Source organism: Phaethon aethereus (genome assembly GCF_964289735.1).
Source record: "Phaethon aethereus genome assembly, chromosome: 8".
In the NCBI taxonomy this organism is placed as follows: Eukaryota; Metazoa; Chordata; class Aves; order Phaethontiformes; family Phaethontidae; genus Phaethon; species Phaethon aethereus.
Genome location: NC_138584.1, coordinates 29,615,879 through 29,641,264, shown reverse-complemented (window position 1 = coordinate 29,641,264; position 25,386 = coordinate 29,615,879). Strand labels below are relative to the sequence as shown.

Below are 25,386 nucleotides of genomic sequence, written 5' to 3'. Positions count from 1 at the left end.
ATGATGGAGAAAACGAGGGTGGTTTCCCGTGGGGCAGAGCCAGGTCTTGGTCTTTTCCAGCTGGACCAAGGGGAGAAGCACCGCATGGCGATGATGCTCCATCCCGCAGCATCCCACTGCCCAAACAATGGGAATGGATGTTTTTCCAGGGAGGTCCCGGTGTTTCCCACTGAACCGCAAAGGCAGGTGCCAGGGTGGGGTCTCACCTTCTTCCCTGGATCCGGATGAGGGTTGGGTACCGGCCATCACTGGCTCCTCAGCTTATTTTGTCTTATTTTTGATTGCAAATGGCAACCGATGAGGTCAGCTATCTGAAACACAAGGCAGCAAAAATTTAAAAAAAAAAAAAAAATTTAAATATGTCTAATCCGCACCCATCTTTAATGAGGAAATCGCTGCCAGGCGCTGGATGCCTTCGGGGCATTTTGCGGCGCACCGGCTAGCCAACGGGGTTGGCAGCATCCTCGCTAGTTGTTTGTAAATCCTTCGCACCAGTTCAGACGATGTTTTTTCAAATGCACGTGGTGCAATGGTGTGGCGGTTTTCTAAAGCTGCAGATTATATATTTTTTTTTCTCTTTTAAATGAGGTTACCAATTTAAATCTAGCTTTTCTTATAACCACTTCCAAAATTCGCTTGGCAATTTCAATCTAGAAGAATGCTGAAGGAAGAGGAGCAATGATTTGTGCAGGTGCTGGGAAGCAGAGGTCCGGCTGCCAACGCCAGCAGCCTCCCTTGTACCTCATCGCCGAATTATTACTATTTTTTTGAGAAGGAGGCAGTATTTTTCCTGAATCTGAGCTTTTCAAAGGCTGGTAAAGGAGAGGACTTGATTTCAACTGTGATGCTTAAGGCAAGGGTGGAAGGCAAGCCGATGCACATGCCAACGAGCATCCAGCCTTGTGACCCCACGTAATTATACCCCAACAGCAGCAGTGCAAAGCGAGGGGCATCACGGGGAGTAAACTCCCATCTGCTTTAACCATCACAATTTCGCAGAAAACTCCAGCAAATTCCCCCTCCTGGCAGCTTTGCTTGTTGGTGCTATTTCCCTTCTGGTTTTAAAAATAATAGTTTTTAAATATCTGAAATTAGTCTGTAAGCTTTGCATAAAGCTTGTGTAGGTACGTCAGGAGCAAATCCAGGGGGAACCACCGAGTGCCCGGTGCAGGAGAAAATACAGGTCACCGGTGCGAGGAGCCGCACCGCGGCGGTGGCCGGGTGGCCCTTGGTAGAGCCGAGCACCCAGCGCTGATAGATGAGCGGTAGATTAATAGTCCTAAGCAATTGCATTATCTAATGAAAATTTTATATAATTATTTTATATAACTTTTTTGGCAGCTGGACCCTGAAATGGATGGTATTGATTGCTGGAAAAGAGCCTGGCCTGTCTTTTGCTGGAATTATTAGAGGAAAATTGATAGTAATTAATACCTGTGTATTTACAGCATTTTCCAGGCTGCTAATTGCACGGGATCCATTTGAGCTATTTGGCAGTGGGAAAGGTTTGTACGCTGGTTTTAAGGTGTAGACTGGACGTGGGTCCTGTGCTGGGGGAGATGCCGGCAGCGGGAGAGCCGGGACCCTCGGCTTCACCTTCGCTCCAAGCTGGGGACGGGGGGACACGGGGATGCCCATGGCACAGCCTCCCTAAATACCAGGGATGGGGCGCATCCGCGCACCCCACCGCATGAAGCACCGGAGCGCTCTCCTCTGCAAAGCCCTTCCTAAGTCAGGGGAAGCCCTGCCGGCAAGCCCGGCTTAACTTCCCAGAAGTTTCCCTTTGTAAACGTTTCCGTACACACGCGCGTGCAAAAGCGAGCCTAATTGCATTTAGCCTGTTTTACACCTCCTGTCCTTATTCCGCCCCCCCCCCCCCCCCCTTTAATTCAGTTGCTGTGAAATTTTTGCAGCCCTGCCAAGTTATTTCCTTGGGATATATTTAGAGAAAGCCAGCTCAGCAGAGCGCGCTGGGTGTTTGCGTAAGGATGTTTGTAAATGGTAGCGGGAACGCTGGCGGGCTGGCGGAGCAGATGTCCCTGAGATGCTACCAAGAGCCTTATTTACAAACTTGTAAATGACTGAAGGGGTTTCCTTCCCGGGGATGAGGGGGACGCCGACTTAAGAGATTAAAATCCTATTGTTTCGTGGCCGGAGCTGCTGTCTCAGATTATCCTTTACAAGGAGGGGGAAGGGAAAAAAAAAAAAAAGTATTAGCTTGAAACACCATTCAACTGTTGTGCTTTTTAAAAAAAAAAAAAAGATCAGGGAAAATACAAGGCTGGGGGTTCTTTCTTTCTTTTTAAAGGAAGGGAAAAAAGTGGCTGAGCGTGGCTGTTCCCGGCCGAGGTGTACGCTGGCGCTTTGCTTGCCAGGGCTTCCTGTGCCGGCGGTTCACAGGTGATGGATTTAAAATAAACGCAGAAAGTTTGTGCTATCTTAGAAGTATAATTAAGCTGAACTTGTATGCACAGCTTGGTGGCCCACGGGAGCGCGGTGATGGTGTTTGGGTGGTGTGGTGATACTGCTACAAGCCCATTTAATCTTTTTTTTTTTTTTAATCTTCCTCTTGCCATTATACAAAGCTTCATCCCAGTCTCCTTTTATCTTCTCTTACCCTAAAATAAACCCAGACTGGTTTGTTTTGTCTCCTGGAGCATCCAGCCAAGTGGCTTGCACTGGAGGAAGCCGGAGGGTCTGTGGCGTACACCGGCTGGGGAGCACAGCGTGCCCCAAAAACACCCTGAGCCCGCCCAAGGGGCTCTGCAAGCACCGTGTTTCTGCAGTGGGTGCCGTGGTGGGTGCCCACCACTGGCGCGTGGGCCGGCGACCGCACTCACATCAGCTGCAGCAGGCTGGTATTTTATTTATTTTCATGCACGTTGATGCAACGCAGACGCTGGTGGCGACCCGCGGAGGGGACTGGTGCGGAGAGCATCTGAGGGCTGGGTCCGGAGGAAGGGGTTGGCGTGCCGTCCTCCCCGGCGCTAATCGGGTTACTGCGAGGTGTGGGAGAGTTCTATTATTAAATTTAAAACCTGGCTATATAAGATGAAGGCAGCTTTAACGAGATGAAAAGGCTTAACTGGAGTCCAATTAAATTCCGTATTACCTGTTTACGCAGCCTGCTTAAGTCCTGACCTGCACGCTGATTTCTTCCTAAGGCTCCAAAGCCTGTGCTCTAGGCAAAAAAGTAAAATCAAAGGAGACAGATAGATACCAGATCACCAACGCATCCTGAGCATCCCCGCACGCTCGCACTGGAGGCAGCTGCCCTCGAGTGCCCCGTGCTGCTCCTGCTGTGGCTGCGAGGTGTGAGATGCAGCCAGAATCCTCTGGTCCACTCTTCTGGAGAGGAGAGTGAGGGCAAAAACAGCTTGAGCCAAAAAAGCACATGTCCAGCCCCCCTTAGTTTGGTTTTAGGTCTGTGCCGTGAAGGTATTCTTGCTCTTCCCATCTCGCTGCCGGGTTGATGGAGGCTGGGCTGGCAGAGCGGCCGGTGCTTCCCGTAAAGGGAGCATCCTCTCTGCTGCCTGCCAGCACCTTGCACCTCTGTTTGGAGGTTATTTTTATTTAAAAACCAAAGTGTTCGGTGAACGCCAGCCGTGGGACATGGGGCGAGCGGTGCAGCTGCCTGCGGGACGTGAAGCTGCTCGCCTGGAGCGTGCGGTGCGGGCAGCGGCTCGCGTTTAACAGCAGAGCAGATCCCGCCGATGGGAACGCGGGTTTCATAGTTAACAGAAACCGTCGCTTGTGCTGGTGCAGCGCGGCGGGTTTGGGCTGGGGCTCAGCTGCCGCCCTGCCGCCCCGCGGCGTGTCGTCTCGCAGGACGGATGCATCGGGGTGCGGCGCCTCATCCCGCCTTCAGGATGCTTGCAGAGGCGGCTCAGGCCTGTCCGGCGACGGGGATGAGGAGGAGGAATCCCACTGCAGCGTCCCGAGGGCAGACAGCGCACCCAGAAGGCTCCCCAGCTTCCCAAACCACCCCTTGCGCGGTGCTGCCCTTTACTACCGGGGGTGTCCGGGGGCTGGGGGCTGCGGCATGCTGTCGCCAGCAACGATTTCAGCCCACCAGCTCCGAGCTGGCCGCTCTGGTTTTTCAGTTCAGCCCCCGAAACCCTCTCGGCCTCGGCGGTGCCTCACAGCTCCTCTCGCGTCGAGCCTGGCGCAGGGCGGGCGGCAGGAAACGGCTTGCCGCACGCTGCGCTCACCAAACCCTCACGCCTAGCGAAGACCTAAACTCTTTCTAAAGAAAGTCACTAAATGAAAGCACCGGCCTGCAGCATTTCCCAGGGCTGAGGGACGAGCGGAGGTGAGTTGTATTCCTGGCTCGGCCAGCCTGGAAAAGGAAATTTGGGTGACACCAAAATGCTGGCGGGGCAGCTCGGGCGGCTCCGGGGAGCGGCTCGGTGCAGCCGCGCCGGTGCCTCTTCCCTGCCGCTCTTAAACGCCATTAATACAGCGGAGTAACCTGGTTTCTTTCTAAGGGTTAGGTTAAGAAAACAAGATGGTTTTAATAGCCTTTTTACATCCTACACAGATTTTAGCGGAAAAACCTAACTGGTTTGGCAGTGCAGCCAAACAGCACATCTTTTCTTCTTTCTTTTTTTCCCGTTTTTCCCCCGTAACTGATGCCAGTGGTCCTGCGCGCGCAGGCTCCGACCGATAATTCAAGTGCCCAGCTCCTGGCTGTGCTGTTTTGTCCGATTTCTGTTGCCTCCTGACCTCCATCCTTCTTTATTTGCAAAGCTATACGCGCAGGCAGCGGTAATAAATCAATTAATGACTCTGATGAATCGTTTAATGGCTGACAAAATAACACTACAGTCAACAGCTTGGATCTCTACGGCAGTACCAGAAGACGCTGGTTGACTCAGGGTAGGGAGACGAAACAGAGACTGTTAGCTCAATTAGTGCAATTAGTGTGCGATTTAAAGGCTTAGACGGCATCTGCTGGCGTACCGAGCCGGTGTGTTAACTGAGGGCTTCGGTTTGGAAGCGAAACGCGGTGATCCGGATCGTCATCGCTCCGCTGGCTTCCACCGGAAAAGGGAAAAATATCTAATGTATGTGGGGAAAAAAAAAATATATACGTATGTGTGTGTGTGTATATAGCTATATATGCGTGCCCCAGGAACCGCGTTTTATTTCCAGCCTGGAGTAAATTTACCACCTAATAAAAGGCAAACGAGCCAGCATGCTGGCTGTGCCAGAGCTGTCCTTGCTCACCCTCGTGCTTTGGTGGAAGGAAATTCGGGGCGCTGCATGCCAGTGGGGACCTTCGCGGGGCTGGACGCGCTTTCGGCTCAGCGCCAGCTTGGACGTGGCGGCACGGCGAGCTTCCCGCACCGTGCCAGCGCTGCGCCTCTCCTGCCGGCTTCCGCGGCGTCTCCGCCTTGCCTGTACCTGCACCAGGGTGGGGTTGCAGGCAAACTCCAGCCGCAACCTCCGGAATCCCTAAAAAGAGTTTCTGAGCCAAAATGGTGAAAATAAGCCAGATGTGGGGAGCTGGGAGGGCAGAAAGTCCTGGTTTTTTGGAAACGGGTGCTGGGAAGCCCTTGGGCTATGGGTGCCCACCCTCGGGGTTTGGGAAATTTGTTCCCACTGTCTTTTTTCCCTCTTTTTTTTTCTTTTCTGGCGCATCCCGAGGGTTTTGCAGAGCTGCTCCAGCCGCGGCTGCGCTGCCATTGCTTCAGCGGGGCTAAAGGTGCCTCGGTGTTTACCTTAGCAGCGGTGACGGGGAGGGGAATAAAAAAGAAATAAAATGTCACTTCGCAGCCTTGTAAATCATTCATCAAGGGCTGACCAATTTGGCTCCCATCCTACAATATGCTCAGGGCACTTGTGGGTTTTTAATTACCGAGTTCTGCCAAGCGCCACATGCGCGAGGAACTTTAAATCCCCGTTTATGCGACGGAGGCATAGGTGAGGTTTCGGGGCGTTTAACGCAGAAAAACACTCTGCGGTTTTGTAGAAAAAGGGACATTTGCTTCAAGGTTTTCTTTGGCTTCTTTGCCCTCCTCCCTCCTCTCCCTGTTGCAGAGGGAAGGAGAAGGGCAGCGTGCTTTCCCCCCGGATCCCGAAATACGTGTCCACCCTCGCTCCCCACCGCTTCGGGATCCGTTTCTCTTTGGGAGATTCCCCCAGCAAAGGATTATGGTGTGCTGGAAATCTCTTGAAACCATAAAATATCACCTTGGCAGCTTTATTGCACTGCTCGCCGCCTTGGGAGAGAAGCGTTTTGCATGATAGAGGGTTTAATAAAGGAAATTCCAAATGGGCTCGCTGCAGTTTGGGGCTCGGTCTTATATATTTTTGCATTAAGAACCGTCATCTGCTTTGCAGAGAAACTGCAATATGTTCATGGCCTTGGATTAAGATTTGGTTTTACTTTTATAGCTGACCCACTTGGGGGGATGGAGGGAGGGGGAGAACTGGGTTCACTCCCTCTCCCGTCTATTTTTGCTGCCGTCTGATGTATAAAAAGAGCCTGGAACGGGCAGGCTTATTTTTCCTGCCAGGACTTTTTTTTTATTAACTGCAAAAACGCTCAGATCTGGCCCTTGCTGCTGGTGCGGGGAAGGCTGCTCGGGCTGCCTCGTTCAGGGGCACGGGGGAGCGTGGCGTGGGCTGTGCCGGGGGCACAGGACCCCGTAGCCGCAGGGGGACCCCGGTTATTTCGCAAAGGGGGTCTCATTTTGGGGGGCATCGGCCTGCGCTGTCGTCTCTGGTGCTCGCGGCTCTGGGATCCTGGAGCGGGAGAAGCAGCCGCTCATCCGGCATGGTCCTGGCCTTCGTCCCGCAGCCTGCGCGCCGGCTCCGGCCGGAGAGCCTGATGGAGGGGGTGCAGGGGATGGCCGCCGGGAGGGCACGAGGCAGCGGTTAGCCTGATGCTGGCTTGCCTCTGCAGGGCTTTCTGCTCCAGAATAGCAAGATTCCCAGCCAGACACTGGGGTCCCACCTTGGCAAGCCTTAGTCCTTAGTAATAATCCTCAATTTTCCTCAAGTCCTGACACCCCGGCTTCCCCCCTCTGCTCACATCGGATGCGGTTGGGGGCTGGGGCTGGCTCGGCCGCTGTCGGGATGCAGGGTTTGGTGAGGTCGGGATACTCGAAACTTTGGGGTAAAACCAAGCCTGAGCTGGCACACGTGTACCCCATCTGCTCATGGGATTTCCTCGGTGGAAAATTTTTCCACCAATATTTTTTGTGGTGGACGATTTCCCTCAGCCCTGCCATGTGATTTTAGGTGGGTAAGTCCGTCATAAAAATTTGTGGAGGGAGTAGTTCAGTGATCCAAACCCAATTACTGAGGCTCCCTCTTAACTGCCCTGGGAATGGGGGTTCGCTGGGCGATGGGTAAACGAGAGCGCGCTTCAGCGGCCCCGGGATCGCTCCTGACCCCCAGGGACGTGTGTCGGCAGGGGTCTTTGGGGAAAGATCTTTTTCTTACCATGTTCCTTCGGGGTGGGAGCTGGTGCTTTCCCGAGGTGGTTTAGTGCGTGCTGCCCTTCCCTCAGCACTGCCGGAACTGCTCCTTGCACCAGAAAAACCTCTTTTGTCCGTCCACGTACGTCACAGAGAGCAAGGAAATACGAGTGGAGATGCTGAGCAGGAGCGAGCAGGGTGTCTGGGTACCCCCGTGTGCTCCCCCATCCCTCCTTTGCGGGGCTGGAGCCACTCAGGTGGCTCATCCTGGGAAGGCGCGAAGGGGAATGTGACCCTGCAGATCGAGTGCAATGAATTTGGAAATTCATAATAAAACCTTGGCGTGCTGGTGAGGTCGGAGAGGCATCTTTTTCGGAGAACAGAACTGAACCGGTGAGCATGGAGGGGAGGTGGGGTAAGAGAAGTGTTTAAAAAGCCTTAAAACAGCTTCTGCCTGAAGTGACGCATTGGATGAGGCTCCTCGGTGGATTAACGAGACTAAATGCCTGGGTAAATGAATAAATAAGCCCCACAATTATCCCTGGGTTTTGTGCAGCCATCTTCTCTGTGGGCGAATTGCAGAGGCCGGTGCCTCTCTGTCTCCGAGCATCCTCTGCTCGCTCCCCTTGGAGGGAAGATGCTCAGGGCATGGGGAGCGATGCTCCGGGCACGGGGAGCGATGCTCCGGGCTCTGGAATGTAACAGCCTAATTGACTCAGTGTGGCGTGGCAGGAGAGACGGCTTTTTTAATGTGTTTTTTTCTTAACTCCAACTCAAACCCACCATGTTTGTCCTGGTTTTGTTCCCCACAGAGCGCAGCTGCTGCCCCGAGTCCCGTGCTTGGAAACATTCCCCCGAACGATGGGATGCCCGGGGGCCCCATCCCGCCCGGTTTCTTCCAGGTAGGCTGCCGCTCCTGCCGGCGCTCGCCTCCGCACCGCGCACGTGTTCGCTTACGCTCTGGGTGTCCGCGCTGTTGTGCCTGTGGTTTTTTTCCAAGGGGATGCTAGGGAAGCAGCATGCCCGCCAAGCTGACCTGTCTAGGCGTAACTTGTGTTTTGCTGTCCTTCCACGTTTGCTTTCTATTTTTTGTGGCCTTAAAGCAAATTTCTTTTTTTGCTGGAAAAGGTTACTGTGTATTTACAAGCAACGTTTTTTTCCAAAGCTGCTTGGTTTGTGTTTGGGTTGGGATTGTGTTTGTTCTCTGGTCCTAACAGACGTGCATAATTGAAAACATTCTGGATTTTGATTCCTGAAACTTTCCCCCCCCGCCTTTGGTTAACCGCTTGATTTTTTCCAAATGCAATCACTGAAAGCATTAGCAAACGCTGGCTGCGGCTGCAGGCAGGAGCCAGCTCCAGCCAAGTCCCCAAATGCTGCGGAGGCACCTTGTAAGCAAATACCCAGCAAAGTCCCCAAAGTCCCCTCGCTCCTTCCTTCTCCCGCACTGCGCTCTGATGGAGGAGGGGGTAACGTATGCTTGGAGTGACGCTGATGGAAAGGATCACGACAACCACACAGAAAAGGGGTTTTCAAAACCTGAACCATGGGGGTTTTTTGGGGGGTTTCTCTGGAATCTCTTCGCAGGGCACGAGCCGTGCTGGTGTGCAGCAGTGTAAGCTCTCGGTGCATTAAAATCTTTCTTCTTGAGGAAGAAACACTTGTTCGTGTAACAAATGGGATAAGAGTTGAAAGGAATATTTGTTTTGGCAAGCTGGTTTTTTTTTATCTGGGCTTGTGATTTGTATATGGGAGAACTTCTCGGGCAGTAGACAGGCGGACTTGATAAGGCGCTTGTGATTTATTGTGGTGATATCTGAGCCCGGTATCTCTGTTTGTGTGTGTATGGGAAGGGGGAAGAAGGGTCCTGTCTTTTTTTTTGAGAGAGAGAGAGAGAGAGATCCCATTTCCTGAACATGCCTGACAAAGTAAGAATATCCGATATTGATCGGGAACCCTAAAACAGGCGAATCTTGCTGCAGCGCTTGGCGGCATGGGGTGAAGCCAGCAGCAGAGATGCTATCTTGCAGGTCATAGCTGCTGCCAGCAATTCGAGTGCCAAGCTGCTGCTTCCAACGAATGTGTCTCCAAAAGTCCCGATCTCGCCCTGCGGCGAAGCTGACTGTCCTCTGGGGCTCCTGTTTCACGTGGAGCTGCGAGGGCTGCAAAACTGGCACGAAGTTAGGGCAAGGCTTCAAGAGTATGGGTTGGCTTTCCCCGGGAGGGGAAGGTGAGGAAGAGGAGTCATGTCTCCCCGGACGTGCTATGCATGCTCCCGTCTTGACTCTTCCCCTTGACAGCTTCCAAGCTGTCCCCCCTGCTTTCCTTTCTGCTCTCCTGTAGCATTTTTGCACTGAGGGTGTGATTCAGGAGCAAACAACCCATCCTAACTCCCTACCTCTCGTGCGGCTGGACCGGGACTGCTGGGGAGGGGGGGTCAAAAGCAGCCCTGCTTTCTTAGGGCCATTGGTGGGGGTTCCTGAAAACCCAGCAGAAGTCATGGCACCCGTGCAGGTGTCATGTGCGGGGAGGCCGCCCGTCCCCGGAGCTGCCGGAGGGAGGAGAGGACGGGTGCTGATGCATATGGCTCGCATGTGACATCTCAAGAGCCTGCCTTTCCTGAAAGGCCTCCAACATCTGGTTTCTCCTCCCAGCCCTGGGGATGGAGGGGAGGAGGAGGGGAGAAGAAAAATCCCACCTTTTAACACAGCCTGAACATCGCCTCCATGAAAGCCCATGTGATTTATTGCGGGTGCTGGAGCTCGTTCCAGCTTCGGGAGCTGCTGGAGACCAGCTCTTGCAGAGGTGGGCTGGAGGCTCGGCGGCGAGCCGGTCGCAGCTCGGGGGTAATTTTCTATCTCTGTAGGGAATTAAAGCGCTGAATTTCAGAGGGCAAAACCAGAAAGGTCACAGGAGATGCAAAGGACTTCTCCCTGACCCGTGGTGTGCCAGCCCTGGGACTGAGTGAGGGTCCTGGTGGTACCACCTCAGCTGGTCCCCTCCTCATGCCAGGAGACCCCAATGGAGAGGGCGGGGGGGGGGGGGGCACGGGGATCAGCATTTCGCTCCTCTGCACCGTGCTGTGGGCACCAGGGACCTGCGAGGGATATTCCTGAGGGTAGCAGGCATGGGCAGACCGCTTTTTAAAGGGTTTAGAGGGCCTGATCCTGCCCTGGCATGGTGGGGCATCTCACCAGGAGCTGAGGAGGCAGTCACTTGAGAAGCTGAGGTCGCAGAAACCCCGCGCTGCCACCCCGGGGGTGCGTGACCCCCCCCAGCCCTGCACATTTGGATGTGCACCACTGTTTGGCAAAGGGAGGAAATTGTATGGACCGTTCCTGGGAGCTAGTGGCCCAAAAACCCATGGGAGTGAGGTTGGAGGAGAAGTGACGTGCCAGGGAGGAGAGGAGTCCAAGCTGCAGCGCCCGGCCGCAGCCGCCGTCTTGCAGGGAGAGTCCCTTCCCCACACTGGGGTCAGCAGTGACCTTCGGGCTGGGGGCCAAGGGAAATGCAGCCTGCAGAGTGTCCCAAAACCTTTCCAAAACGATGGGAAAGGAGAGGCCCTGGGCACCCTTGGGTTGCCAGGGCACTGCGTGGTGCCAGCCAGCAGCACGGCATTGGGCTGCGCTCCGCACAAAAGGTGGCTGGGTTGACGGCCGGTCTGGGGAGTAGATGCTTTTATTTAAATCTCCCTCTTTGTCCCGTTCAGATGAGCAAACAAACCCCCTGCTCATCCTCCTAAAGGTCATCGGAGGCGTTCCCACTTTTGGTCTGAAAGCAGGATCGGTGCCGAGGTGCAGATCCCTCAAAGGAGGGACAGGGGGGTGCCAGGGAAATACAGGAAGGAAAACTAAAAATTGAAAGCAATTAATACCATACCTTCTTAACACTAAATAAATGGGGGGGGGGGAGCAGTCAGCAGCCCCGCACCGCGGCCGTGCCTCTTCTCCCCAGTGCCAGCTCCCCGCGCCGCCCCGTACCCCGCACGCTGATGAAATGGAAAGTTGACCATAAATCAATGTCGGCGCTGCGTTAGCTATGCATCAGCGGCTCGGCGCTGAGATGCACCAAAACAAAGCGCCGGCTGCTCGGTGTTCCCACACTGCCCCCTAATGCAGGCAGCCCTCGGGAGCCGGGGAGGACAGGGGGGCTCCCGAACCAGGGGGGCTCCCCCGACACCCCCTGCCCTCCCCGGCTCTCGTCCCTGCATCCCAGGGCGCAGCTCTTTGGGTAACGTCCCCCATGGCGGGTGAGGATGGTAAAGCCAGGGGTAATAGGACGGGGTCCATGTTGTCCCGCTCCCTCCTTGGATGCCACCATTTCCCCCCTGCTCGGCCGTCCTGACATCTCGGTGGGATTTGCCACCGCTCCGCGGGCACCACCGGCTATGGTCAGCCAGCTCCGGCGAGGCGGCACAAGAGCCGCAAAACCAGGCTGCCCATCCCAAAATGCCGGGGCAGAGCTCGGGGTCAGCCTTGCACCAGTCAGGGTTTGAAGGAAGGTGGCTCACTAGCTGGAGGAGAGGAAAAAGCAAGCATCGGAGAAAGTTGTTTTTTTTTCTGGAAGTTTAGTAGGATGCCCGAGGCTTTTGTACCGAGCGTCTGGAGCATATGGTGGGATTTGCAGTCAACTTTCTCTCGGGTGCTCCAGCCAGATGGAGGTGACTGTTCTTGGCTCCAGCTGACACGGGTTTGTTTCCTGAAGAGCTTGTGTTTAACATATTCCTTAAAACCAGGCTTCTGCAGTTGGGAGCCCCAGCTGCAGGCGAGGCAGAGCTCCTGCCCACGGCTGCCTTCCGCCGTCTGTCGGGGAACTTGGCCTGCCTTGCCTTGCCTTGCCTTGCCTTGCCTTGCCTTGCCTTGCCTTGCCTTGCCCTGCCTTGCCCTGCCTTGTCTTGCCTTGCCCTGCCTTGTCTTGGCTTGCCCTCTCTCGGGAAGGTGCGGTTCAGTCTTCGCCCGGCACCGCGTGCTGGAAGGTAGCCGTGGTCCGCCTCTCCGAGGGCACCTGGAGCATCTCTCGTATAGGCTCCTTCACGGATATCTTACTGGTTTTGTTGACAACTTGCAAAACTTCCCTCTCTTTCGGTAGGAATAAAGTTCCTAGCCAATAAACCCAGGCATGTCTTTAATTAATACCCGTCTAATTTATTTTAGTATTGTCTAATGTCAAAGCCGGTAGGCAGGGGCAGGTATTTTAAAACACAAGATGCCTTCCTATTGCTAACTCCAAATTGTCAGTATCTCGTGGCAGTGATGCTTTTGCCTTCTTGTACCATCCTGCATCGTTCTGCCACCCCCAGAGGTGCTCGAAAATGTTTTTAAATAGAAAAAACTCTCCCATTAGCTGAAAGTACGTAGCCCGTAAAACATGATCCATTTGTGGTGAATTATGCTGGAAACATAAATTGATACACGCGGAGCTATGATCGCTCGTGCCATTTTCCATCTTTAATATTTTACAAGAAGTTTGAGGAGTCGAGCTCATGAAAGACAGAGTGGAAATAACCTGATCACCTGGAAACTGCCTGTAGAAAGCAGCAGCAGCAAACTTTGGTCATCTGATGGGCCAGGTTGGGCTTTTAAAGTCCCCGTGGTGTAGAGGAGAGAAAAAAAATGAAGCAGAGAGGAGGTTGGGGCACCAAGAGCTGTCGGAAACAGTTTCCTCTAACGCCGTTTTAACTGTTTGGGGTTGGTTGTTGGGGTTTTTTTTGAGGCAGCTACAGGAAGGTGACGAATAACCCCCTGTGCGAGGCATCCAGTTTGGGGGGTTGGGGTGTGGAAACAAGAAACTGGAGCGATGATGGGGTTTCTCTGGCTGGGGAGAGCGCTGGTCTTGAGAGTGAATCAACTGCAGAGTGGGTCCTGCTCGTCCGGCACGGCGTCGGACGGAGCTCTGCTGCGGGGACGCGGCTCCGGGGCGTTCGGGACGTGGAGGAAGCGGGACTGCATGCGTTCAGCCTCCTCTTGTAACAGCACTAGTTAATAACTACTAAATACACAGTTTTTAAGTAAAAAGGGTTGTTCTGTTGGTTGGAGCCCACATGTCATCTCTGCAAAACACTTGTCTCAACTGCCGTGATCCGTCAGGATCATCTGCCGCTTCCGCCGCAGCGAGGGAAACCCCTGCGAAAAACCAACCGTCCCGGCAGGCGTTCCCGGCCGAACGCAGGTCCCGGCCCTGAAACATCTGCAAATATTTTCAGAGATAACAATATCCAGAGGGTCTGCGTTCCTGGCGGGGCAGAGCAGCCGTGCCGCGGGGGCGCGGGAGGGGGCTGCGGCCCGGAGCGAGTGTTTGGGACGCTGCTGCTCGTTGCCGTTTCGAAAAGGCAGGAAAAACATTAAACAAAAATAAAAAAAAAGGAAGAAAAAAGCCCTTTCAGCTCCTCCCCGCCTGCTGAGGCGTTTGCACGTTGGGCAACTGCGGTCGCGTTATCCAGCAGCCCCTGCCGGGAGCGGTCCCGCACGGGGTAACGCGACGGCAGCGACGCGGAGCCTGGCGCGTCCCGGGGCGCGGCGGCGGGGCAGGACCGCGCTCCCGAGGGTGCTTTCCGCGGCACGAACAACCGATGCTCTCCGGATCCACCCGCCGCGGGGGGGTTTCTCTGGTGAAGATCCCGCCGTGTCTCACAGGTGCTTTCTCTCCAGGCACCAAACGCCGCTCGCTCCGAAGCTCTAAACGCAGACCCAAAGCGTCACCCTCGGGCCCAAGCGGGGTGCGTGCAGGTGGCCGCGATCCCCCACGCCCTCGATACCTGTTAACCCCACCCCGGGGGATACGAGAGGGAGGACGTCAGGGGTTTAATAACTTCAGATGGGGTCCGCGGGCCTGTCCAGTCAGTACCCGGCTGTCAGTGGCCTCCTCCCTGCACGCAGCAAGGCGGGCGTCGTGGAGGACCTGTTGACTTCTGCGTTGACGGGACTTGAGGGTTGGCCTCTGCGAGTCCCGTTTTTTCCCTTCCACTTGGTTTCGTCTCTCGTTCACCTCTGCTGATCCTCCCTTCCCCAAATCCTGCAGCCGTGACGCACGGGAAGGGCTTTGGAGGTGGCCAGCCCTGGCTGGGGGTTGCCGTCCTCCGTGAGCCGGCGGTGGGAGGTGGCTGCTGCCCCGGTGCAGTTGGCGTTCGCACAGAGTTAGCCACCTCAGACGCAAAAATAAGTCGAGTTCCGTGCATGGAGAGGACTTCTGCTAAAGGAGGTCGATGCTGCAGTCGGACCGGAGAGGTCTGTCTTCTCTGCTCCGGTGGGACGCGGATGGAGAAGGTGGTTGTGTTGGCACCGGGAGGGTTGTCCTGCGGTGCCGTGACCCCTTCCAGCCGAGGCTCGCCGGGCGGTAGGGGCAGGGGCTGGTTGCCTTCGGCTCCCGGAGAAGAAATGGTGGTGTAAACGGTGGGACTTACTCCCCCGGGCGCAGCGGCTGGAGCGGAGAGGCTGGCAGGAGGCTGTTGGTTTAAATCCGCTTGGCTCCATCTCGCCGCCGAACCGTTCAGAGGGGGGGAAAAAAAAAAAGGAAAAAAAAAAGAGGAAAAAAACCCACCCTCTTACTTTATTTACATTGCACTCAAGTTTCCGCTGTACAAAAGATTTGCAGGTGCAAATATGTCCTGCCTTCATTAACTTCCCCTCCCTTTTTAATTTATGTGATTTCAATTTTCCTTCCCTGTACTGTTAATTAGGGGACCCTCTAATCAGTACCATTATCACAGTGGTATTCATGTTTAGGAAAGCTGCTAAACAAATGCTTGCAAAATTGCTAAATGGCTAATTAATGTCTGTTAATTAAGAAAATTGCTCATGGTAACAAACCATGCCATCGCTGGCAGCAGCTAGAAGGCGAACACTTGTTGAAATTAGTAACGAGGCAGGTAGAGAACATCTGCTCCGGCGCCGGTCCCGGAGCCTGCCGTCGCTTCCCATCACCTACTGACAAAGCTCGTTTGCTTTCTCTACCAATTACACCTCCTTTGACTCAAAAAATACTCTTTTTTTTCTTCCTTACGTTAACACGCACTGGTATATTCTTGCACAGAGCTCGCGATTTTTTCCAAGCAAATTTTCATTTCGTGCTTTTAAGGGAAATTTAAAAAAAAAGAAAAAAAAGAAAAAAAAAGAAAAGTGGGCGTTCAAGCCCAAAATGTCAGCAGCTGCTGCATTGCAGCCTTAAACCTGCACCGACTAATCTCTCCTTTTTCCCCTAGACATCCTTTCTTTGCTCGCAAGCCGTTTTGCTCGCATCCGTAGGGAATCCACCTCGAGGAAGGATGTTGCATCCGTACAGGCTGGCGACGCAGCCCCGGCTGCGCCGGCCAAACGCTGCCCAGGCGCGAGCTGGGACGTGCTCCTCGTCCTCTGCACTCGCTCCAGCACCTCCACCGAACCAAAAGAACAAACCCAAACCCCGGAGGTGTTTCCAACCTTTGGGTTGAGAGAGGAAGAAATTACATTATTTTTTTGTTTGGGGGTGTTTTTTTCTATTTCCCCCAACCTCTCTGGTTCTGTCCTGCATATTTTTTCTTCCTCGTTGCACGCCCTTGCAAAGTGTTTCCCTGTGTGTTGATCATTGCAGACTTGGTTGAACTACTGGACCGTTTACCGTCAATGTGGCTGCTGTATTTTGACAGATGTTCTGATTTTTAATTTTTTTTTTTTTTTTTGCATACATCATGATTCATTGTTCAGCTACAAATGGATAGAAACTCAATTAAAAAGAGGAAAAAAAGAAAAAAAAATTTAAAAAATGGGAGAACTGACTCCCCGACAAAACAGGTCCACCCGTCAATCCTTTTTTTAGCTCTTTCTGCGCTTTCATGTGCTAATCTATAACCTCCTTCTACTGTCTGACCTCACAGGGACCGCCTGGGTCACAGCCCTCGCCACACGCACAGCCTCCACCCCACAATCCTAACAGCATGATGGGACCCCACAGTCAGGTAAAGACACTAGCGATGGGTAGGGCTGTGAACCGGGACGTGCGCTCGATTTGCTTTTTTTTTTTCCCCCCCTCTATAAGCATGCTGGGCAGCGGGTACCCGCTCCCCCAGGGAGCATCCCCCTGGGCACCCCAGCTCCAAAGAAAAATGTTGGGTTTTTTCCCTTTTTTTTCTTTCTTTTTTTTTTTTTTTTTTTTCTTTTTTTGGATGTGCAGTTGTCAATGGACTGAGAAGTCAATTGTGGGTATCAGACTGTTTTACCTTCCCAAGGTAGCCTGAGAAATTTAACTTGATGTGGGTTTTTAAGCTTCTGTTAGTAGCAGCAGTTGTAAAAAAAAAAGTAACTTTAAATCTTTCTTCTTTTTTTTTCAGTACTTAGCATTGGGGGGGGGTTTTGTGTGTGCGTGTCTGTATGTGCTTATTTGCCACTTTTTTTAGTATATCTCTATATATTTAAACTTGAACAGTATCTAACACTCAGGGTTTCCCATGCACTAATTTTAACAGCCTCACCTAGTATTGCCGATGTCAAACGCTCGCAAACAAATCGACAGAGAAAATGTTAAAAATGGACTCCGGACACCTTTTGGGGGTTTTTTTGGTTTTTTTTTTTTCTTTTGAAACTTAACTTTTTTGAAAAGGATGTCTCCAGAAAAAGAAAGAAAAAAAGAAAAAAAAAAACCACAACCCAAAAAACCAAACAAAACCAAACCAGTGTGTACAGTCTAACCGGCGTGTGTGGGGAGCGTGCTGCCTCCCCGCAGCTCGGCGCTGACCTCCCTTTTGTGTCCCCGCAGCCGTTCATGTCGCCGCGCTACGCCGGAGGTCCCCGGCCCCCCATCAGGATGGGCAACCAGGTACTGCGCTCCCGGGCTCCGTGCCGGCGGGTTTCCTGGGGATGGCTTTTATTTGGGGAGGGGGACAAGAGCCACGCGTCCTGCAGGTGCTCCTTGGCGTGGGTGCCGAGAATCGCCTCCCTCGGGCACCCTCTGTTTTCTTGGTGCTGGAGCAACGAGCGTCACTTAACCATTTTATTCCAAATTTTTTTTGAGGTTCGGGCATATCCAGGGTGTAAATGGCGGTGGGGCGTGTGCCGCTTTTTATTTGTGGTGGTTTCAGCGCGGCTGTGTCGTGCTGCGGGCTCGCTGCCCGGCTGGATTTTCCCTGCAATCGCAGAAAATTAAAGTGATGGAGATAATCCCGCCGCTGGGTTGACCGAGCGCTTAGATCAGCGGCGGGGTCAAGCGGGGCAGGTCACTGCTGAATTTTTTGGGTTGGGTTTATCCTCTTATCCCAGCTTAAACAAGGGCAGTTTGTTTCTGGCCTTACGGACGGAGGCTTCCACCCCACGCGCTGCCTGAACGCGTGGCCTGTGGTTGAGGAATTCATCCCGTTCCCAGTGACGCCGTGCAGATCCACGGGGCAGTGACTGAACCGGAGGTCGCTTGTCGTTAAAGGGAAATTAAAGGAAACCTGTAATTCCTTTGAGTAGCAAAGGAGACTGTGCATAGATTGTCTTGGGAGCTTGTTTTTTGGCTAACGGTATTATTTCTAAATAGCTCTTGTTAGCAGAAAGGGCAGAATAGTCAGGAAATGGGGTGTAGCAGCTCGCTTCGTGTTTGTGATTGCCGGATTTGAGGCTTGCATCGCCGGAGCTTGCAAAGTGATGGTGAGACAGCTGAGGTGTAGCTGAGAAAAACTCACGGGGGGGCTGAGGTAGGACCCCCAAGCCCGGCTGGGCTGGAAGATCCTGCCACCCAGGGTGCTGGTGGCTGTTCTGGCAGGGTATTAATTAACTGCACCTCCTCACGGGACAGTTTTAGCGGGACCCCGTCCTGCTGTGGCCTGGGCTGGTCCCGAGCACTGCTGGAGGTGAGCACGGCAGCTGGGGCAGGAGAGGCAGGGGACCGGTTTGGGGTGGCTGCTCTTGCAGCAGGGTCAAACATCCAGGAACGGGTTAAGTTAATTGGAAGAATTTAATCCCCTCCCCAACACCACGTATAAAAGACAGGTTTGTACCTACCCAGAGCCCGGCAAGGTTATGGTCGCATCCAGAGGGACGAGAGGAATGAATAGGTAGGCAGGAAGGTCAGGCAGCAGAAGTGTAAATATCCATTGATACAGCCCCTCTGGTTTATCTGCCTCCTGCTGCCGGCTTCCAAGCTGCAAAAAAATTGGGATTAGGCAAGTTCTGCCTCGGCGCAGCCGTGCGCACCCGGTGCCCGCGCTGTGCTCCAGCCGTGGGATCTGTCGCGTGTTCAAATAAAAGGCAGCGCGGTAGCAAAACTGTTTACAGTTTGCTTCCCCCAGGCAGATGGCATCTGCTTTTTTCTCCCCCTTTATCTGTTCGGCGCAGCCTTTGAACTTTAAATAGCCGCGCTGCCTGCGCGGAGCTGGGTTTGGGGAGAGGGAGCATCCACCGTCCCCTCCAGCCTGCCTGCGGACAGGTCTGAACGCTGGTCTGCTGCACATGGAGCATCTTCCCGTCGAAGAACCGCTGCCACCTGCACGGTTTGGCCCTGGCGCTGTGTCAATACCGGGGAGCCGCGCTGCCCGTCTCCTTTCCCTGCCGGCTTTGACGCCCCTGCCCCGCGCTGCCCGGGCTTTCCCCCGCTCCCCTAAAATACGGCAGCCTGACGGCGCGTGGGCTCTGGGGAGAGGAGGAGACGCTGGCGCCTGGTTTGGTTTTTAGAGGGTGTTTGCAAAAGGAAAGGGAAGGCAAACGCTCGGAGGCTGTGGGAAGAGGCCCGGGATGCAGCGGGATGCGGGATGCTCGGGCGGCCGCAGGTCATGCTGCGGCAGGAAGGGTGGTGCGTCCCGGGGAGTGCACCGAGGAGCCTCCCGAAAGCCTGAAGCCTCAACCCAAATCTATCTCTGTGGGCTGCGTTTTAGCAAGCATTGTTGTTTTTTCATCTCCCTCCTCTTGTTTTCACAGCCCCCGGGCGCCGTTCCCGGTACACAGCCATTGCTGCCCAACTCAATGGATCCCACGCGACAGCAAGGTAAACCCAGCGGAGGAGGGTTGAACGTTAACCCCTCTTGTTAGCTGTTCATTTGGGACCTGAAGTGGCTGCTGCGCCCTGTAACGCCCCTGCTTTCCTCCCAACAGGGCACCCTAACATGGGCGGCCCCATGCAAAGGATGAATCCTCCGCGAGGGATGGGCCCCATGGGTCCCGGTCCGCAGGTAAGCCCGGCACCAAAGAGCATCTGACGGCTCGGCAAACGCCATGCACCGTCGAAACAACCTCCTGGGGCTCCGAGGGCTGGGAGTTTCCCCCACGCACGCCCTGTCCCCCCATTAGCGTTAATGCATTTTGCATTAGTCTTGCATCTGGAGATCCCTCCTTTTAAACACGAGCGAGGTCTGCAGAGCTCATTAAGGGTACTGCAGCCTCCCTCCTGCTCTTCCGTCAAAGGGGATGGCACTTAGTGCCGTGCCGGAGCGGCCTCGGAGTGCATTACGCTGCTTGCCTGGGAAGTAGTTATGACCCTAACAGCAGGGAAAAGGAGGGAAAGGAGGCCTGCATTTAAAATAAATAAAAAGAAATGGCAAAGATCCCTTTAGCAGGGGAATAAGGCTTTCCTCTGCGAGCCTCCCCTCCGCCTGTCCTTCCTGCTGCCTGCTTCAGCTCTCTATTTCAGGGAAGGGGAGTAAACTCCTGAAATTAAGCAGATCTGGGTTAATATATGCTGTCTTTCCATTGATTCACTTTACGGAGTGGCTTGTTGTTGACTCACTCCTGTTTGTTCCTTCTGCAAGACTTCAAAACCAGATTACCATATTTTGGTTGGAGGTTTATCCTCTCTGCATCGTCGCCTACATTGAGTTTGTAGCGTGAGGATCAGAGTCTGTCAAGAGACAAGCGGGTGCGCTGGAGTTTTGTTTTGTTTTTCCCCTGGAGACTGTTGAGATAAGCGAATATTGTGTAAAGAGGGAGTTGTGTCATCTCTTTTTAACACCAGCCTGAGGATGCTGCTCAGGGATGCCCGACCGCCTCCGCAGGCACCTGGATTCACCCTAGGGCAGAGGGTGAAAAACCTGCGTGAGCATCCTTTCACGGACAGAGCCTTCCAATAGCAAAGCCAGGGATGCTCTGAGTGCTGCTGCTCCGCTTAAAATTTTCCTTTCCTGGAGGATTGCACCCAAAAAAAAATGGCATTTGTTAGCGTGGCCTGCGCCAAGGAGAGCAGCGGCGGTTTGCCTGGGGGAGGCTGCTCGCTTCCCGCTTGCAAAGCTCGCCGCAAAACTTGGAAGCCGCGAGTGCGCGTTCAGCGCCGCGTGGGATGGCAGCGGCTCCGGGAGCCGGCAGGAGTTGTGAAATGTTCAGAGCTTTATTTTTGACTCCGCCGTTCCCTGTGTACCTACATTAGGGAGAGGCTTTTTAAAAGGCAGCCTTCCCCTGGGGAAGTGCTGGGCTTCCCAATCTGGCACCCACGGGGTGCTGCCTCCCCGCAGCCATCCAGGAACGAGCGCAGGCAACCACCAAAAATATCAAAACCAACCCCAGCAGCCCCTCACGTCTTGTGCGCCCAGGACTTTTTTTTCTTTAAGCTTTGCATCAGAACCTTCCCAGATACTCCTTAAATTATCCCAAAGGGCTGCGGACCATCCAGCCAGGACATCCCGGCATCCTGACAACAGCTACTCATTGCACACCAACGATGAATCATCCCGTACCACTGATCACCGCTGACTTTTTCCCTTTAATAGTCGCAGTTTTAGCTCGGCACAGGCCAGGAGTAGGTTTGCCGGTGCCTCTATGAAGAGGATTTGTAGCTCGCTGGGTTTCAGCAGCATCTTGCCGGAGCCCGGCAGCCAGGTCGCTCGGCACAGCTGCGTTCCCTCCCCATCCTCCCTGAGCATCTTTCAGACGGCTTCGCTTTCCAGCCTCTCAGCTCCAATTAAAAATGCTGAGCTTTTTTTTTCTTTTTTTTTTTTCTTTGAAACAAGGGGTTTGATGCTGCTATTCAGTGTAAATGGCTGGAATTTTGATCAAATAAGGACTTGCCGGTAATTTGTTTGGGGAAAACCCTTTTCTGCCTCTTCAAAACAAACTTTGGCGATGCCCTCAGCAGAGCACCATGCTCCGGTGCATCTGTAAATCCAGGAAAAAATCGACGGTGCTGAAGTATTGCACTTAAAATGCAGCTTGGAGCGCTCTGAGGGGCTGCAAAATAGGAAGCTGCTAGCCGTACCCCGCTCCTGCCCTAGCAGTTTTTTCTCTAAATGGCCCAAATACAGCCCAAAAAGACACATCAGCGGGGGAGGGAAGGTGGGAGGGGAGGAGCGGCAGCTTGACCTAAATCCGGCTGCACATCGCCGGGAGGGCACAGGGAGCAAAGCACAGACCAAATGGAGCACGGCATTTGGGGGATTCCTCTTCCTTCGCTGCCTTGGGCTTGGCTTTGTACTAGAGCTGGTTTTAGGAGACGAGGGACGCAGATCTGAGGCTCCCGGTCCCAGCTGGAGGCTAAGCTGGCGTGCAGTAAGCCAGGAGAGGAGCCCCGAGGGGCTGCCTGCCCTCGCCCACTCCCTGCGGCTGCAGACCCGCTCCGGGGGATGGAGCAGAGAGCTGGGAAGCAACGGGAAAACAAGCCTGGCTTGGTTTTCCCTACTCCAGCCTCATCCTGGGAGCTGGGGATGCTCCATCTCGGGGGCAGCTCATGCAGCCTTTCCCCATCCTTGTGCTGCAGCAATAACTTCCAAGCGGTGTCGCCGTTTCTCCTCCTGCCCCCATTTTCTCCTGCACAAACAGACAAACCCAAAAGGCTCTTGTCGGTGCCTGGGGACAGATTTCTCTCCCGGAGCTGAGAGGGGGCTGTTTTCCATCCCAGGAGGGGGGGACACTTTGGTGCTCAGCCTGGCTCCCTTCCATATTCAGCTGCCTGTTTTTTTATGAACACAATTGCTTAATCGCCTCTACATTCATCATCATCTAATTATTATTTTTTTAAAGCTCATTTTTGCAAAGTAACCCTCTTGGTTTTTTGCTTGGTTGTTGTTGGGGTTTTTTCCCTTCTCTTGTCTTCTCCGGTTTCCCTTCCCGTTACGGTAGACTGACCCTTGGTTATCGTTGCAGAACTACGGCAGCGGCATGAGACCTCCACCCAACTCCCTAGGTCCCGGCATGCCTGGAATTAACATGTAAGGCAAACCCCGTGCCGGGGATGCTTGGCCACGGAGCTGGGCTTTGCGGGACCGCGGGGCTGTCCGTGGGGAGCAGGCTTATGGGGATGATGGATAAAAGTACAACTTGTATTTTTCCCTATTTAATTTTGACCCCAGGGGGCCGGGAGCTGGCAGACCGTGGCCGAACCCCAGCAGTGCTAACTCAGTGAGTATCCCGCAGTCCTTGAAGCCAGAGTGGGGCTGGTGGGGAATGTCCCGCAAACGAGGCCATTCCCCATTAGCTGAATCCTGCTAATGAGAGGAGGTTCTCCGGCCTCTTGTTTAGGCTCTGCCCCTGCATCTGAAGCCTAAACACTGCTCCCATGCTTCTCCCCTTGTGGTGGGGTGCAGCTGCAGGGGCTGGTGGGCCCTGGGACCCCCATCCCAGCTGGGCTGGGGGGTGGTAGGGGCTCTCGGCTGTGCCCTGCTGGGGTCCAGCCCATGGGATTCCCCATGCACCCCACAGCTGAACCCGGCTCTCTTCTCTCTATAGATCCCATACTCTTCTTCATCACCTGGTACATACGTGGTGAGTCCTCCTGCTCCGTCTGTCCGTCCTGTCGTCGGGGTGCAGAGATTTTAGGGCTTGGGGAGCTTGTGCAGCCTGGGGGCGAAGCGGTGCTGGGGGGGGGTGGGCTGGGTTTGGGGGTGCAAGGTCCAGCCGGGGGAGGCGTTTGAAAACGTGGGGAGGTGGGCGATGCTCATGTTTGCGCGGCTGAGCCCCGCTTCGTCTCTCCACAGGGTCCGCCCGGTGGCGGCGGTCCTCCGGGGACACCCATCATGCCCAGCCCTGCAGGTACGAGCCCCCCCGAGCCCCTCGCCGGGGCCAGCCCTCTGGGGCTCCTGGCCCTTCCCTGCCGGGAGACTCATAGCTGGGGCTGCACCGCCGAGCATGGGCAACCCCTGCCCACCCTTCGATAACGAACTTGGGTTGCTTTTGCTCTTCTGGGGAGCGAGCGGCATGGGCTGCTTGGCTTTGGGATGGCATCTGGGGATGTTCCTGTACCCTCCTACGGATTCGGATGCTGTGGGGCTCAGGGAGGCGGGGAGGTGAGGAGTGCTACACGGCGGGGAATTACCTCCCTGTGCTTCTCAGCCAGGAGTTGAATTATTTTTCACAGTTGAATTTCTGTGATTAAAAACTTTGTGGATCTTCATTAAATACAAATTAGCCAGAAAATGGTGGTACTTAGAGGGAATTTTAGGTGATAAAATACAAAAGAATGAGTTCAAGTGGCATGAGTTTGTTTTAATTAAGAAATGAATTAATCACCCGACTTACTGGGCTTCACTGTTCCACAGATTCAACAAATTCAAGTGACAACATCTACACAATGATTAATCCAGTACCGCCCGCAGGCAGTCGATCGAATGTAAGTCTGCTTTCTAATAATTTACATATCAGATACCATAACAAATCATAATTAACTTCATCAGTTGAGAGTAAAGCAGTTTAATTGATTTCAGCCATTTGTTACAAAACAGAAATAAAACAAACCATCAAAAAGCGATTAACTCTTCGGCAATTTTGTTAATTTTTTATACTTATTAAGACAGTGGCAGTCCTGCTGCTCCGGCCGAGGTGCTGGCAGCTGCGTGCCCTGCCAGATGCTGTGTTCTGCGGGACACAGACAGAATTAGGTCTCTTTAAATACTAGTTGGAGGCAGCCCTCTGCGCTGCTGTGGGTCTGGATCTGCCCGCACCCATCCGGCCAAATTCTATAGGTGAACCCACAGGACCGCGAGCCCCTAGATGTGCCCCGCAGCCTCGGGGGGCGGATGGTCCCTCCTCTTGCCCCGCTCCGGAGGGGTGGCTGGGGAGAGGACGGTCCCCGGGAACCGCCGAGGCTGTGCCAGACGTATGGGGTGGTTTTGTGGCTGATTTTGGGTTTGTCGCCTTTTTCTTCCGCAGTTCCCGATGGGCCCCGGCTCCGACGGCCCCATGGGTGGCATGGGCGGCATGGAGCCCCATCACATGAACGGATCGTTAGGTGAGCGCCCGCGCCGGGGGCTGCGGCTCGGGGAGCCCCGCCGTGCCTTCGCTCCCCAGGGACACTGGCAGAGCATCCCAGTGCTTGCTCCCGTCCTGGGGTCAGCCCCCAGTTCGGACCAGTGCTTGAGGCAGAGCCTTTGGCCGGAGGGGGGGCCTGGGGGGCAGCAGGGCGGGGGGGGGCGCGGGCCGTCGCTGCATGCTCGGTAAATCTGTTCTCCTTTTGTGTGTGTCCCTGCGCAGGGTCAGGAGACATAGATGGACTTCCAAAAGTAAGTGAGTTGTGGAGCGGGTGTGTGGGCCCCCCTTTTCTCGGCACTGGGGTGCCGGTGTGACCACGGCGGATGGGGACCCGTCAGGGGGACGTGGCCGGGGCAGGCGGGGCTGCATCCTGTCCCCGTGGCGTTTCGGGGGGCGCAGGGACCTGCTCACCGCCTATCCCCCCATCTCCCACAGAATTCTCCAAACAACATAAGTGGCATTAGCAATCCCCCGGGCACTCCAAGAGACGACGGGGAGCTGGGAGGCAACTTTCTCCATTCCTTCCAAAATGACAATGTGAGTGAGTGCCTCCCTGGGGACGGGGGGACGGTCCCCAGGGCATCCCGGCATGGGGGCGGGTGGGCTTGGCGGTGGGTGCCTTTTGGACCTGGGTTGTGCTGTGTGTGAGCCGCTCCGGCACAGAAAGTGGGGAAGAAGAATACACTGGTGGGTGCAAGCTTGGGTCCTTGGTGGGATGGGGCGTACCGAGGGAGGGGAGAGAATCCGGTGGGATGGAGGGGAGAGGATACCGCAGGATGGAGAGGAGCCAGCGTGGATGCAGCTGTGTTGGCCTCGCCGACTCAAGGCTGCGGACATCCCTCCTCCTC

The 25,386-nt window shown here is 54.4% G+C and overlaps 1 protein-coding gene across 7 annotated transcripts in view; it reads left to right on the top strand.

Annotated features, from left to right (window-relative positions):
* SSBP3 (single stranded DNA binding protein 3) overlaps positions 1-25,386 on the top strand; it is a gene marked incomplete at its 5' end in the record, with an annotated part of 53,301 nt that overhangs the window by 27,485 nt on the left and 430 nt on the right. For 2 of the 7 annotated variants that reach the window (XM_082003119.1, XM_082003118.1), the window contains 12 exons: positions 8,240-8,329; positions 17,154-17,213; positions 19,292-19,358; positions 19,466-19,542; positions 22,439-22,503; positions 22,645-22,693; positions 23,021-23,056; positions 23,269-23,323; positions 23,830-23,900; positions 24,440-24,518; positions 24,761-24,789; positions 24,974-25,075. In XM_082003119.1, coding sequence (XP_081859245.1) covers positions 8,240-8,329; positions 17,154-17,213; positions 19,292-19,358; positions 19,466-19,542; positions 22,439-22,503; positions 22,645-22,693; positions 23,021-23,056; positions 23,269-23,323; positions 23,830-23,900; positions 24,440-24,518; positions 24,761-24,789; positions 24,974-25,075 — 780 coding nt within the window. Of the gene's footprint in view, positions 1-8,239; positions 8,330-16,275; positions 16,357-17,153; positions 17,214-19,291; positions 19,359-19,465; positions 19,543-22,414; positions 22,504-22,644; positions 22,694-23,020; positions 23,057-23,268; positions 23,324-23,829; positions 23,901-24,439; positions 24,519-24,760; positions 24,790-24,973; positions 25,076-25,386 lie in introns of all 7 variants that reach the window. The other 5 variants (XM_082003115.1, XM_082003116.1, XM_082003117.1 and 2 more) reach the window with 5 other exon arrangements.